This window comes from Anguilla anguilla, chromosome 1 (genome assembly GCF_013347855.1).
Source record: "Anguilla anguilla isolate fAngAng1 chromosome 1, fAngAng1.pri, whole genome shotgun sequence".
NCBI classification, from domain to species: Eukaryota; Metazoa; Chordata; class Actinopteri; order Anguilliformes; family Anguillidae; genus Anguilla; species Anguilla anguilla.
In genome coordinates this window covers 44,628,950-44,643,532 of record NC_049201.1, presented here as the reverse complement: position 1 = coordinate 44,643,532, position 14,583 = coordinate 44,628,950, and the positions used below count along the sequence as shown (strand labels likewise).

The window sequence follows — 14,583 nt, the reverse complement described above, 5'->3', positions numbered from 1 at the left end:
TTATATTTGTCCATGTGAGTCTGCAAAACATTGAGTTGAGTTGCACTGGGGGGGACGGGGGGGGGCGGTAATAGTCATTCATTTGCCTCTGTATTTTGGTGTGTTAAGTACGAAACTTTAGCTCTGTCTTCAATAGGTTGTAATTCAACACATCATTATCACAAAATACTACTGACACGCGTCCTTTTTTAATAAGCTACTGGTCAGTGCTGGAAAACATTTCAGAATATCAGCATTTTAAACATGAGACATTTTATCACTGGAATCCAAAGTGCAGGCTACACTTTAGCATTTATCTCATATAGAAAAACTTGATACTTAAATCTTTCAAAGAGCATAATCAAGTAACGTGCTTATGGCCTCAAAAATAATATACAATTAACGTTCAGACTAAATTCAAGACTTCACTTACAGCTTAAAATAATACAATAACTGCAATGCAGTTAGGTGGTATAATTTCTTTACTTGATAATAAGAACAAAAACAGGAATAGTTTAGACAGATAAATTTGGTGCATTCAATTGTCCGTACCTTTTGCCATCTGATGGCGAAAACAACTCATTAATTTGAGGGAGCTACTCCAACTTAAAACATGCAAGAGAAGAGCTACCAAAGAGCAGCCTTCACAAGAATTATGGGGGATAAAACACTGTCAGTTGGTGTCCATCTAAAGCAGTAGGAATCTTATCCCAGCTGTGCCAGTGACAACTGTGGCTGGTAGCCCTGTATAATGCAATGCCTAGGCATGGTTTCAGTTTACATGGTACTGCCAACTTATCATGGACTAGCAACTATTCTGTCACATTGGACTCAAGCAGTTGGAATGCGCCAGCTGCACAGGAAGTGCAGGCCTCATTGCAGGGGCCATGCAGCTCTGCATGTTTCAGAGGTAGCAAAGACAACCTCAGCATGATATTTAAAGGATTAATGGACTTGGGTACTCCAGAAAAAATGTAAATTTGGGGGGTGGATACTCAGAAACCAGGTTAAAACCTATTATATGACTGGACCTAACACATGTGATCCGGCCGACCAATGGTGTAACTTCATAACTCGGCCAACCAATGGTGTAACTTCAACACTCAGTCAGTCAGTCAGTGACTCAAAGACATTCACGTTTGTAGGGCTGGCCCCGCTGTTGCGGTCCAGCCAACAATTAGGGTGATTTTCAGTAAAGGAACCAATTAAAATCATGAAAACTCTGAAGGGAAATGCAGGGCTGATACATGAGAAGCTCTGCATGAGCGAAGCCAGAATTAATGTTAACGATGAACCTAATTATTCCCCTTCACTTTCTGCCAAGGGGGTCAAGGTCTGGCGTCTCCGCAGCTGGTGTGGCTGTGGGCTGGGGGCATCGTCGTCGCAGGGCTGCTCGATGAGCGACGGAGGAGGCAGGAGGTTGGCACACCTCGACCCAGCCCAGGGTGGGTCCAGAGGGGGAAAGAAATACCTGTAACGACGGAGACCGGAACACACAAAGACAAAAAGGAAGACGAGAAACAACAGAAAGAGAAAAGGTAGCGATTACGAGGATGAGTTAGGTGAAGGGAATGGGAAAGGCTCCACGCTTTCAGTGGGAGAGGAGAAATGAAGGAAAAGAAAGGGTGAAATGATGACCAAAAGCAATAACAAGACAAACACAGCACGTTTTGCATGGAAGCACTTGGGACAGCTTCAGATTTCAGAAAATCTGGCTAATATTTGTGACTAAGTAATTCCTTTTAGCATGCAAACAGAATGGTTAACATGCACGTCACTGCATTTGCAGTCCCAAAAGGCACCGAGACAATTCATGGCAAAAAAAAACATTCCCAAAAAAGCAGAATATTCTGTACACCAGTAGTCCCCAAACTGTCAGTCAGTGGTGGGCTGGGAGATTGATTTAAAAAAGTAATTTGCGGTGTATTACATACTTCCATAAGAATTCACATCTAGTTAAATTCATGTTTTAGGCCACATTTTCAGTAAAGATGGGACATAGAAAATGTATTCACTCATTAAATGGGCTGTCAAATGTGGGGACAACTGCTGTACATCATGCTGCCAATCTCCCCATTTAAGGAATTAATACATCCAAACCACATTATTCCCCCATAAGCCCGAGCACTGAGCAATGGCCAAATGGACTGAGATGCTGAAGTTCCCTGAAAATGGCAATCGTTGCTTCCATCCACAACAGAAGCAAGGGACTGGTCTTTAAGGATGAGTCTCATGGTTAAGGGGCATACACTACAGCAATAATGTAAAACTAGCTTTGGTCTCAGTGAGTCTTATGGTCATCACAATCATCATTTTTTTAAAATTCTGAAAGCTTCATATTTACTTATACAACATGATATACTGCCTCAAACATGGATAGTGGATGCACTCTAGTTTGCTCCAATTAGTCTAAAACATACCACATTTGGCTGCCTTCGTTAGTTACTTTAACTCAGTCAGATTGTGTGCTCTTTATGGGAGACAAGCACAGAATGTTCAGACCCTGGTGAAGTTGGCCTCAAGAGGAATCAGACATATTTAATTCCTTTCATAATCCTCTATGCTCAGGTCTGATACAGCTCCACTGTGAAAACTAACACAACACTCAATACACAAACTGCAGATTCAATGCATTTTAATCGGAGGGGGGAAAAAACTTTATTGTATAAATATAAATGAATTTGAAATCTACAAAACTTTTTTAAGAGACTCAAACCCACCAAATATTTGATGCCTCAGACTGCTATCCAAGACTCTTCCCCTCATGCTAAATAAATCATAGGGACAGCTCATCAAACAGTTAATGAAATCGAAGCATCTGATGTTACCCAATTCTTGGTCTGATTGCAGACACACAATTTACACGATGGGCAGACTAAGAATGCAGCACATGCTTTTTGTGCAACAGAAAAAAACAAACATGTACACACAACATACCAGACATTTGCATCTAGAACAAAAGTTTCACTTCTTTAAATTGACAGTAATATGGAAAATTCAAAATTGAATAAAAAAAAATCCAGAGCCTGAAAGAGTTTTAGTATGAAATATAAACACCAATGAAATACAAACGCCACCATCTTCAGTTACAGAAACAACAAATCTTTTCAGCCACATCTGTGTCATCCATCATGTGATGGAACTTTTCCATAACGGTTTCCAGACCATGTGACCATGTCAAAAGCAAAACTTGGGAGACAAACAGAGACGGAACAGCCAGTGGGGGTTTCTGAGTTTAGTAGTATGCGGGCTGACGGTGTGCCTTTGGATAGGTCATTCGGCGTTGGGGAGGGGAAAAGGGAGTTCTCCTCCCAGTCCTGTGAGTGTGCCACAATCAGCAAAAACAGCAAATTACTCCAATTAGCTCTGCACCACAAAGAGCTTTCTGTCAAAGAGGACATTCACTCATTGGGTTGATCATATATTTTGAACAGAAAAAAGGCTTTGTTGAGACTGGTGCACATTCTTAAATGTATGTAAAAAAAAAAAAAAAATTAATTAAATAAAAATTTTAAACTGAAAAAATCTTGCCAAAGTAAAAAGGTACAAAGAATGATTAGTTTGACTCACCTCAAATCAAGGCTCTACGCAAAAACCCAGAAAAAAACGACACTCACTGAAAATAGGTAAAACAGCTTTTTGTTTTTGTCTGTGTTGGAGGAATGCCAGAAAGACAAAAACATTCCTGCATTTAAGGTTTTTTCACCGTCATGTATTTTAATAAATAAATGTTTGCACATCTCTCATTTGATATTCATGCAACCCATCAGCTTTTTGGGGGGAATGTATTTTCATTCACATCCGGAATTATGATGTGCAGATCCAACCCAAAACAAATACAAAGACACAGCTTAATCGCAAAAATCTTAACTTGCAGTCACCAATGTACCATGACAACAGAATATCAATACAATTCCTTCCATATACTGTACATTACACATGCTTTGAGCATTCCAGACACTCATTATGTTAAAAGGCTTTTTTTACTGTTTAAAGTTGATTGAATGATTGTCCATTTGAAAAGGTTACCGCAGTTCCATGCACAGTTGATGGGTAAAAGCGACAATACTTAGTGGCAGTTTGAAGGAATGTCTCCATTTAGCATTCAGAAATATTAATCATCAACAAAGCACATTAACCCTGCTTTTCAGAGCATTACACACACCATCCATAGTTCATGTTGGTCATAATAATGCTATGGCTCATTGTACAGCAATGATTATAACTACATTTAAAACACAAAGGATTTTAGTCCAAAAATCCTTTGGGAGAAGGAGAACTTTTCTTCATTTTAGATTTGCCAATTGTGTTATGTGTTCTCACATCAGCACTATGCTATATCTGGCAGTACTCAGATTCAAACTAGTGATGTGTAGATTGTGCAACTGAGCACGCACTCATTACAAAAGCCTTTACCAGCAGGAGATTCAGGAACTGTTCCAAAGTCATGGATGCTCAAATGCTACCAGGAAAACTAAGCTTTTAGCCTGGGTATTATGGATGGTATGACGTACACATTCAACAGGGGTAAAACGACTATTGCAAAACAATAAGTCAGTCATAAGCCTCTTCCACAGTAATGAAGCTTCACCCATCTTATCCTGGATATGAGCAGGAATATGCATCATAGCTGGTCAACAGCATAACAGGCGCGAAGGAAGAGTTATTTTCAGCATGTTAATCTCTGATTGGTTAACATACTCATGAAGCGTCTGACAAAGTGAAAAAAGCACCAAACCTATCACCTTGGTAACCATAGCAGTGATTAAATTCAAGCCAATTTAAAGTATAGCCCTGCCTGAGGATAACAGGCCTGCTCCTGCCCATGGGATAAGCAAAAGGGCGATAGCTTGGTACATTAGACAGACTCCACTTCTGTTAATTAGCATTAACACATTCTGCATCAGCAGTTCTTTCACAGTGCAAAGAGTTTGGCGACCTTTAATCAGCAACTGCAAACATACTCTGTGCCTTAAAGTAGCTTGGCCCTCAGTGCTATAATCCAATGGAGATATCTATCCCTGGAGAAAAATATTCAACTTAAATCACTCAATGTGGTTTCGACAAGGGTCAAAAGGAAAAAGCAAAGGCATAACTGACTTAAAAGTCACACTTGATATGAGGGTTTATAAATGTATTTTTAATAAGTGCACACATTTTGTCATGTGTGGGCCAGCAGGATGCTGCTAAAGCCAATGCTAAGGATCTGGAACTATGCAACTGCACAGCTAAACAAATGTTCCCACAAATTTTTCATTTGGTAATTTTTTCAGTCATTCAGCCATTATACTTTTCTTCGGATTTCAATACTAACACATGGAGTTTGGGAAAAGGGGAAATATGGGAGTGGAATACACAGCGACATTTGTATTTTGGTGGATTTGTTGGGAAGATCCTGAATGCAAAGAAGTCTGTAAAAAGTGAGGAGTGTGGACTGCAGTATGTCCTGTCTAGAATAAATTGGCTGAAGAATCTGTCTGCCAGTTGATCGTAGTGGGGCATGTTAAGATGGAATGGGCGTAAATTCGAATGCGTGTGGCGCAAGCAAAAACTCTCTGATTTGGGCCACGCATAACCAAGGATTACATTAATATACATATCAGGAGTAGAGAGTGTGATATTGATTCTCAAAACAGTGCATATGTTTGGAAATATGAAACAAAACATTTTAAAAAATCGTAACAATATATACACCAGTCTTCCATGATTGCTTTCAAAAGGTTATTTTGCTAGATGCATAAAGATCTTTACATTTTTCAAGTATTCAAAAGTTTTTCAACATAATTAAACACATTCATACATAAAAAGCATGGCATGGATTCGCTTTCCTACCGAACACAGTAGGTGCATTCAGTATTGATCAATTCAACATTTAAATGATTCTAAACACAATTTACTAGAACAGTGTCAATTTTACCTGAACTTCTAAATCTAACTCTTCTTTTAAACACAACTTATTTTCAAGATACTGCGCGACCCACTTGTAAGAATACTACCCCATTATTTTTCTTTTCTTGAGCGATATATTAGGAGAGGAGTGCACTGAAATAAATGGTGTGAAGAAAATGTAAACATATATTACAGATGTTTTATCAACGCAGCGATCAAACCCATCCTCATATTTAGCACATTTTAACTAAATATGGTAGTTGCACTACAGTACAGTGAACCAACCTTACGTTCTTTTCTTAGGAATGTGAATTTCTAGCACACAAAGCGCAATGCTATGCTGCATCAACCTCAGAAAAACATATCCGCCACACGATGGCACTGCCCTCTCTGCTGAAACGTACTGCTCCTCTTAGTTCCAGCTCAATTTCTCAGTGAAAGTTATGCTTCTGCAGTGGTTAAACGTCAGGCTAAAAATATAGCTGCTTACTGACTGAACCTTCAAAACTAGTGAACAGATTCATTTGCCATTTGTTCACAATCTCATAGCAAAGATACTCAGGTATCAAACTAAATAGTCTTGCATGATCGACTTAAATGTTATACAAAAAATAAACCAAATATAACACAATATCAATACCTTGTAAATACTGAAAATGTATGAATATATGTATACATTTTGACTGGGCTGAAAATCATTCCCGGAAATGCTTTTATTATAGCATGAATAGAAAGTATTCTGCCCTATGGTTCTTCATTGCTAGCTCTGGGTTATTTCCATATCCTATACTTAGAAGTGGGCTGCACTGGTCTTGCAATCTCCCCAAGGGTGTTCTTTCATTTATTTCAGCTTTCAGGAGGGAAGGCTGGAGGTCTGTACTGTAGTGCAAGCAAGGTAACTATTTTTTACTGTACAGTACAATATGCCCCTTTCTTCAGACCCTGGATCATGCTGGTCGGTTGCTAAGACGATATCCCTTTCAGTTACTCTTTCATGGTTTCAATAGTGGTCTACTGTTTGTTAAACCAAAAAAACTTTACTTTTAATGTTGTTAAAAGTAAGAATTTTTTTTATTCAGTACGGAATAAAATCTGAATAGTTCTATTTTAATAAAGCTACATCAGACCTAGATCTAGCTGCGGTGCATATAACTGCATTTTTAAGGAATAGTTCACATTTTTGAGACCCAGGTCCACTGAGCTACTCAACACAAATTATGTGATAAATTTGGGACATGTTGGGTTCAAAACCCTCCTGCCTGGAGTTGCTGGTGTAGAAATGGTGAGTCAGTGGTGAGTAGCTCAGCAGACCTGGGTGTAAAAAATGTGAACTATCCTTTAACAGGGAATATACAGCTGACAGTGGTACTGTGCCGAACATAGCACAAATACCATTATTTTCACATGGAACTTACCAACTAAATGCAAAGAATACAGTTTAAATGCTTAAAAGCCATACATTTAAATGTTTGGTCATTTTTATGTGTTTTCAACATTCTTGTCTTCAGCATGCCTTACTGAAAAACATAAATGCTCCTGGTTTTATATAACCACTAACAAACAAACAAAAATCCTCAGAACTAGCGACTCCTGCTAGACGCCAAGCTCTTTGCACATGCGCGATGTTGTGAGTAGGCCCCCAGAGATCAGCGCGTAGGCCCCCGGAGATCAGCGCGTAGGTCACCTGCGCAAAGCGGTGTGTCAGTCTTCAGCCCCGGCCTGAGGCGTGGGCTGGGCGGACGGGCCGGCCTCCGAGCGCCACACCTACCTTCCCGCCGGCGCTCCGTTCAGGGCGTTCTGAGAGCCCTGAGCCGCCGACCCCGCCGCGGCGTTCAGGACGCCGGGTTGCCCGGACGACCCGTTGACCGGGCTACCGTCCCCCTTGAGGATCCCCGTGCACTTCCAATTGTCCATGTAGTTTGCTGGCAAGGAAAAAAAACAAACAGACGTGCATTGAGCTTTTTGAACACTGTCGACACAGCCTGTCGTTGGTGTAAACCAATTTCACGGTACCCTTACTGCAGATCTTCCCAGATAAAAACTGCAACCACATGCTGTAGTGAGAACATTCCGGAATGAACATTTTCTTAATATCTGAGATGGGGTCTTAAAGGTTTCAGTATCTGGTGTATAAGATCTGAAGGGAAGTCACACAAAGAGCACTTCATTCGCCCAACATTCGCCCTATATATGTTGCCATTCTCAAAATGTTAACTGACAAAAGCACCACGTTATAAAAACTTTCGTTTACTAAAAACAATTACCCAAGCAAATATTTTTTAGAAAACTATGCTTGAACAAATCTGGTGGTTTTGGTCTCAAACCAGACATATGGTGTATATTTTTAAACCATTTCCATAAAAATGGATTTATAGCACCATACTTGGCCACTTTTTTCCAGATCCAAGGTAGCATCTGTCTGTGTGTGCGATGCACTTCCTGTTTTGTAGCTAGACTGCCTTTTCATTTGCAGATGTACCGGCCTGCAGGGATTTGGCTCAGCTATTCCGCATTTATGAGCATCAGTAAAATATAATCCAGTAAAGTAGCTTTATTAATGCCAGTGTCCTGCACTGCACAGTAAACACTGCACCACCAGTCTCTTCTAAAATGCCACACCAGGTCATGCTAACTATGCAGGATAAGAGGGAAATATTCTTGACTGCCTCAAGCAATTAAATACTGCATGGGAACTGGAAGACAAATAGAATATTACTCAGGGAACCTTAACTAGAGTATTGGTCAAAAATAGTTTAAATATCAGAGGAACTAGTTGCCCCTCTTATACAAACATTTCCCCAATTGCTTTGTCTAATAAATCCGTCAACACAGACATGAAGTGCTAGATCCATAAGAGATGTACTATATGTACCGCTTGTGGATATATGGACTTATAGCTATTACATTCTACTAAATGCCCCACGCTTTGATTTCTAGGTCTGAGTGGAGTTGTACACACACGCTGCTATTGAATCAAGGGTCATTTTTATATAGTTTGCAGCCATCCCATGTAAATCAACCACTGTATACAAACAATCAGAATATATATCTATATTTTATGGCCATTTCAGCTTTACTGGACAGGACAGTGTAGAGAGAGGAAGAATGGGGAGCGAGAGAGAGGGAGGGACATGAGACAAAGGTCTCGGGGTCAGACTCGAACCGCCGACATCGCAGCTCAGAATGGACAGTGTGCGTGGACAGGGCTACGCCGCGAGACACCCCCCCCATACAAACATTCTGGGGGCTCCTGTATGACGGAAATGCGTTTGGTGGTGTGAGGTCAGCGGACAACCTCTGCAGTCGACCACGCCCGGGCCTCCTCACCTTTCCAGAGGCGCACGCAGCCGTCGTCCCCGGAGGACGCCAGCAGGGTGCTGGTGATGTTCCAGCTCACGCGCCACACCTGGGAGTTGTGGTTGTCGAACTGCGCCACGAGCTGCACCTCGAACTTGGTGGGTCCAGTGGAGCTGGTCTCCCTCCTGCCAGGACACAGTCACCAGGGCAAAAACCGTTATGATGGCAGAGCTAGCCTTAATTAGGAGGTTAGCCTGAGAAGCGTCTACCAAAACCAGGTGAGCAACAAGGGCCATATCTACTTTTGGCCTGATTACGTAATAAGCCCTAACATCTGACATTTTAGCTACAATTTTTTTCAAAGTGCATGAATGGCAACTGAAGACTGTTCATGAGTCCCTATATGAAAAGTTTTACTGTGATCTAATCTACAGGTGAACCAGTGTCGGTGTACATAGCCAATTACCTCATTTAGCCAGGGTAAATGGTGGAACCCGAAATTGCCCACCCCTGTAGTAAAAGCTGTCATAACTAAAGCCGCAATGCATTTGGAGTGCCATTTCCATCCCTGAAATGGGACTGAATCACGGAAATTCACTAGAAATATGCTTAATTCCACAGAGCCGATCTGCTATAACAACCTCATCTTGGCATAGCAGGAGAGGAAGGATTAGGAAGATCTCTGGGATCATGTCTATAGGGTTCCTACAGCAACTAATGCAATTTTTTTGCACACGCTCAGAACTGTGCTGATCCGCTCACCGCAGAGGCAGCAGTTTGAAGATGCGGACGTCTTTGGTCGCTATGGCGAGCACGTGGAAGGACCGCCCCAGATTCGGCGCGAAGGCGATGTCGTGCACGGGATCCGTGACGGTCATCAGCGTCTCCGCCTTGGCGTACTTCCTGGGGGAGAAAGTCACTGCGTTTCAGAGGACCCGTCCACACGCACCAGACAGACGCGCCGTACAGACGCCAAAGTGAGCCGACGGGGAGCGCTAGTACCCACCTTGTGTTTTCGTTGTACTCGTAGATTTGAACCTTCCCGCCGTACGTTACGTTGCTGTCGTCGCTGCCCACTGCGATCATTGGGGGGTGGGCTCGGGAGCTAAGCAACACAACGCAAATTTTGAAAACATCTACTACTAAATTCCCTACAAGTCTAACATGCCCCTTAACATGCTGAATCTTCTGGAATGAACAATATTATCAGGGACATTTTCTTTTATATCCTCCTCAAAGGAGAAGCTGCATTCTACTAAGCCCAAAGCTCTTGGTCTGAACATGGCCCTTATTGTTAGAGGTCAGCACGGATAGACAGCTTTACGTTTAAAATAACTTCCTGTTGCAAACTGTGCACTGCTAAGAATGTAACATCTGGGTGCTAGACTCACACCCAAGAGAGGCCCCGCTATCTTTCCAGCCAATTATCCCACGGCTAACCTGGTCCGATTGTCCGACCGCACCCAATCAACTCGAACTGAGGAAACCAAAATCGAAAGAAACAGAAACAGTGAAGTCAATTCTCCATTTATGAGCAGGGTCACGCTGACCATCAGAACTCAAGCTAGCCCTGCACTGCAGGGGCGGGGCCGCGCCTGGGCCCGAAAGCACTCAGTCTCATTGGGCGCGAGCGGGAGGGGTCGCTGGGAGAGGCGGGGTCAGAGGGAGGGGGGCGGTACCTGGAGGGGTTCCAGGAGATGCAGCTGCAGCTGAGCTTGCAGGAGATCTCGTGCTGCAGGGACCACTGGCTCAGGTTCATCACGTCGGGCGCCTCGTAGATCCGCACCACCCCGTCGGCCGAGCACGTGGTCAGCATCAGGCCCATGTGCTTCGGGGCGAACTTCACGTCCGTCACCGATGTCCGGCTGTCCACCAGCGTCGTCCTCTTGATCTGGCGAGGGCGGTCCGGGGAAAAAAAAAACACACAATCAAATTTAACAAAACAGTCAATTATAGTGCAGCGCAACTGTGTGGGGGTGACAAAAAAAAACCTGACCAGGATCTATATCAAATACCGTAAACCTTCATTCAACAGTAAAAGTCCTGTCGATTGGAAATTTTAGAAGGAGAATCTATTTTTCACAAATACTCAGGACAAAATTCTTCTTTCAATAGGATTATCTTCTAGTTCACAACTCTTTAATTCCCAAGGATCTGCAGGGATGTTTTTACCTTCCCCCCACGAGTGAAGAGTCGAGGCACAAGACTGTCTGTCTTAACTCCAGCTTCTTTTAAAAACACTGAGCAATTTAAGAATATGTCCTCCAGAATAAGTCATGCCTAAATTGTACGTAGAAGGCTCGAAGGCACAGCTGTTCAGTGCAGCTTTTGTAGATAAGGGGCGATTGTCTGGCAGTCGGAGGGTTGCCGGTTCAAACCCCGCCCTGGGCATGTCGAAGTGTCCTTGAGCAAGACACCTAACCCCTAACCCCTAACTGCTCTGGCGAATGAGAGGCATCAATTGTAAAGCGCTTTGGATAAGCCATAGATAACCATAGATGCCAAACTTGCCAAGCATTCTCTGACCTGATCCACCAAGGTCAGGATCATTTGGAAAAGGAGACCTGACATGTAAAGCCTTCAATCTGGATGTTTCCATTCATAAAGACAGTTAAAAAATCATCCCAGAGCCACACATTCCTAACACCCTTCAACCTCTGGTTTATGAGCCATGATTCTCTCCTGGTTCTCAGAGCATACCACAGAGTGGTATGTGGCTTATGTGGCCACTGATGCTGGACCTTAAATTGTTTAATGCAGATGGGCCTTCACCTAGAGTTTTGTAACGGTTTTCCCAATCACAAGAAACAGAATGGGTGCTGTCCACTACTGTGGCCTGGTTATCAACATGCCAGACATATATTTCATATATTTGTTGTTCATCTTTAAAGAACTGCTACCCACACATTGACTAGTTAGTTGATTGATTGATTGCTTGATTGATTGACTGCCTGACTGACTGGTACGGCAGTAATGATGACATCAGAGGTTCTCACCCAGTGGCTCTGCCCACGCTGCTTGTTGTTGGACTCCCCCACGATCTCCTCCCACACGGCAGCAGTCCGGTCGAAGGAGCAGGAGGCCAGCACCTGCCCGAACTCCGGGTGAGCCCAGGTCACGCGCCAGACTGACCCACTGTGAGTCTGCAGAGAGAGTGCACTGCTCCATCAGTCACGTTGCCGAGCGCTCGCTAACCGCTGGGTCCCACGTTCAGGGCCTTTCTGAACAGTCCAACACCGCCTGACTGCTTGACCACCTTACACCTTAGGCTGAATGCCCGGCAAGTTTTACAGTGAATTTTTTAAAATGCAAAACTCTCATTTTTTTGTTGCTAGCTACCAATCTGGAACAGATTAAAGCCAAGGGGACTACCAGGGTGCTTTTTTTTGGCCCTGAGTGAAGATGGTGAAGATTACTGTTGTATGACCTTCAGTTGTTTCCCCCTTGATTAAACAAGTAGGCGGGAGTTCCTGACTGCATAAAGCACTGATTAAAATTTTGACAGAAGAGTTGAGCTGGAATGTCTGCAATTTCTCCTAAATGACATTAGCTTTAGCAGCCAAGGCAACAAGAAATTTAAATAGACTAAAATTGCTTTTAGTTTTTAATACAGTGCACAGGAAAAAAAAATATGTGCGTGAAGCAAAAAGTAAGTCTGTAACAATGTGTACTGTACAAATGATAGAGATATATACACATATTTCAGTGTGCCAGAATGTACCAGTTGAATAATTGTGTGACACTGTCCAATTAATGTTTAAGACAAAATGTTTTGGACAGCTTCCAAAGATGTCAGTGAATATGAAGGGACAGGGTATACGATGTAAGATAATCAAACACAAATATACTTCTGTCCACACGCTAGTCCACTCTCATGCTATTTACACCATAGGCTGCTACTGTACACATCCTTGTCCAACAGGCCCCATTGTCCCCTGGAGCCAATTTACATATTACCCTGACCAGATGTCTTTTGATCCTTCAACTCAGTTGCACCACTCACCATCAGATTTGAATATGGAAATCTCAAGGTGACTGGCCAGAAAGATGTCATTTTGGTTTGAGATGAGTTAAAGGTGCTGATGTGTGGGGGAATGTCTTTAAACCATCACCTTGAGATTACTGGTACTGGATAGACTGGCATAACAGATTGAAATCTAGCACAACATAAATGGATAATAATACCAAATTGACTCCATGTTGTGGGTATTTTTGTTAATACAATATTTTCCTTACAACCCACTCACCAAAAAAAATATTGAGAATGAATGTGCCCTTTTGAAGATATCATTATATACAGAGGTGTATTTTCAAAACAAAAGTGGAAGTGACATGGTTAAGAATGCATTAAATGTAGGTGCGTTGGGATAACATACCTTCCAGCTAGCTGTACAATGCCACTCTCCACTCTCACTTTTATCCCAAACCTGAAGGACAAGCAAAGGCCAACTGTAATAACTTTTCTTACCATAGCCACGACAAGCCACCGATTCAGTCACCACGGCAGCAGTACTCAAATCATTCCTGGCCCCCTTTCCTCTTTAGGGTGGTTGTGCTTCCAACCACAAATGCAATTGTTGCATTGTAACGAGCTGCTAATAGGAATTACACATGTTTAATGTCTGCACTTAATGTAACGTCTACTTTAGTCATACTTATTGCACATTTGTTCTGACAAAGGTCTAATGTTTTTTTAATAAGCTTCCTTTTCCTCTCATGTTGTATGGGGCAATTGATAGACCAACCTTCCCGACAGTACCTACTCGATTTTAAACATTCCGATTAGGTCATTTCAAAAACAAGAAAAATAGAATCAGAATAATTCCAGTATGGATAAAATACTTTCATAATGCTTAACCATTTTTAGCTAACTCAATTTCAAAACCCAGTCTGTTGTGTTGCTTTCTTGAGCAGCCGTAACGTTAGCGAGATCACAGGCCTTGGTTCAGCAGCTTTACTTTGTTTACATTAATGACTACATCGTCAGCAAGCGACTAGTAATGCTTTCCCTTGGTTTACTGTGAAAAATCATATTACTCCAGACACACTTATGAATGTCACGTACCGCGCAATTGCGACATGAGACTTACTGTACTTACCTTTACACTTTGGTCGCTAGAACAAGTCGCCATTCTCCTGCCGTGAAAATCGTAGGAAACATCATGAATTAGATCTTTGTGATCCGCTGGTATGCTCCGGGCAACAAACATCTTTACTTGATATACTATAATTTTCTCCTATCCGTACGAGTATTTTAGAAGATGCGGCACACGCAGGTTGGTCTTTTATTAGACATAAATGCTAGCTCTCTTTTGACGTGCGAGCGCCTGGATTCACGTCCACGTTTGTTAATTTGGCGCCTCCTAGATGTTGTCCAATATTGGGATATAATATGACCACCAGAGGGCATTCAAACAT

The 14,583-nt window shown here is 42.3% G+C and overlaps 1 protein-coding gene across 2 annotated transcripts; it reads right to left on the bottom strand.

The window, feature by feature from the left end:
* Window positions 1-1,263: 1,263 nt before the first annotated feature.
* LOC118219601 (nucleoporin SEH1) lies at window positions 1,264-14,546 on the bottom strand. Of its 2 annotated transcripts, none has more exons than XM_035402907.1 (9): window positions 14,265-14,546; window positions 13,542-13,592; window positions 12,162-12,308; window positions 10,845-11,056; window positions 10,172-10,270; window positions 9,928-10,068; window positions 9,196-9,350; window positions 7,637-7,790; window positions 1,264-1,450 (listed from the first exon to the last, which is right to left on the bottom strand). In XM_035402907.1, exons 1-9 carry the CDS (start codon window positions 14,373-14,375, stop codon window positions 1,279-1,281), a joined length of 1,242 nt encoding a protein of 413 aa, XP_035258798.1. In that variant the 5' UTR covers window positions 14,376-14,546; the 3' UTR covers window positions 1,264-1,278. The 2 variants fall into 2 exon arrangements, with proteins under 2 accessions (XP_035258798.1, XP_035258807.1); XM_035402916.1 differs by lacking the exon at window positions 1,264-1,450 and adding an exon at window positions 2,598-3,296.
* Window positions 14,547-14,583: the final 37 nt, after the last annotated feature.

What these genes read in the sequence shown, in the direction of transcription:
- LOC118219601 (XM_035402907.1), bottom strand. Translation starts at nt 14,375, where the DNA reads ATGTTTGTTGCCCGGAGCATACCAGCGGATCACAAAGATCTAATTCAT. An exon ending in CTAGCGACCAAAGTGTAAAG is followed by an intron (nt 13,593 to 14,264) that starts GTAAGTACAGTA and finishes CTTGTCCTTCAG; the next exon opens with GTTTGGGATAAAAGTGAGAG. An exon ending in AGCGTGGGCAGAGCCACTGG is followed by an intron (nt 11,057 to 12,161) that starts GTGAGAACCTCT and finishes CGCCCTCGCCAG; the next exon opens with ATCAAGAGGACGACGCTGGT.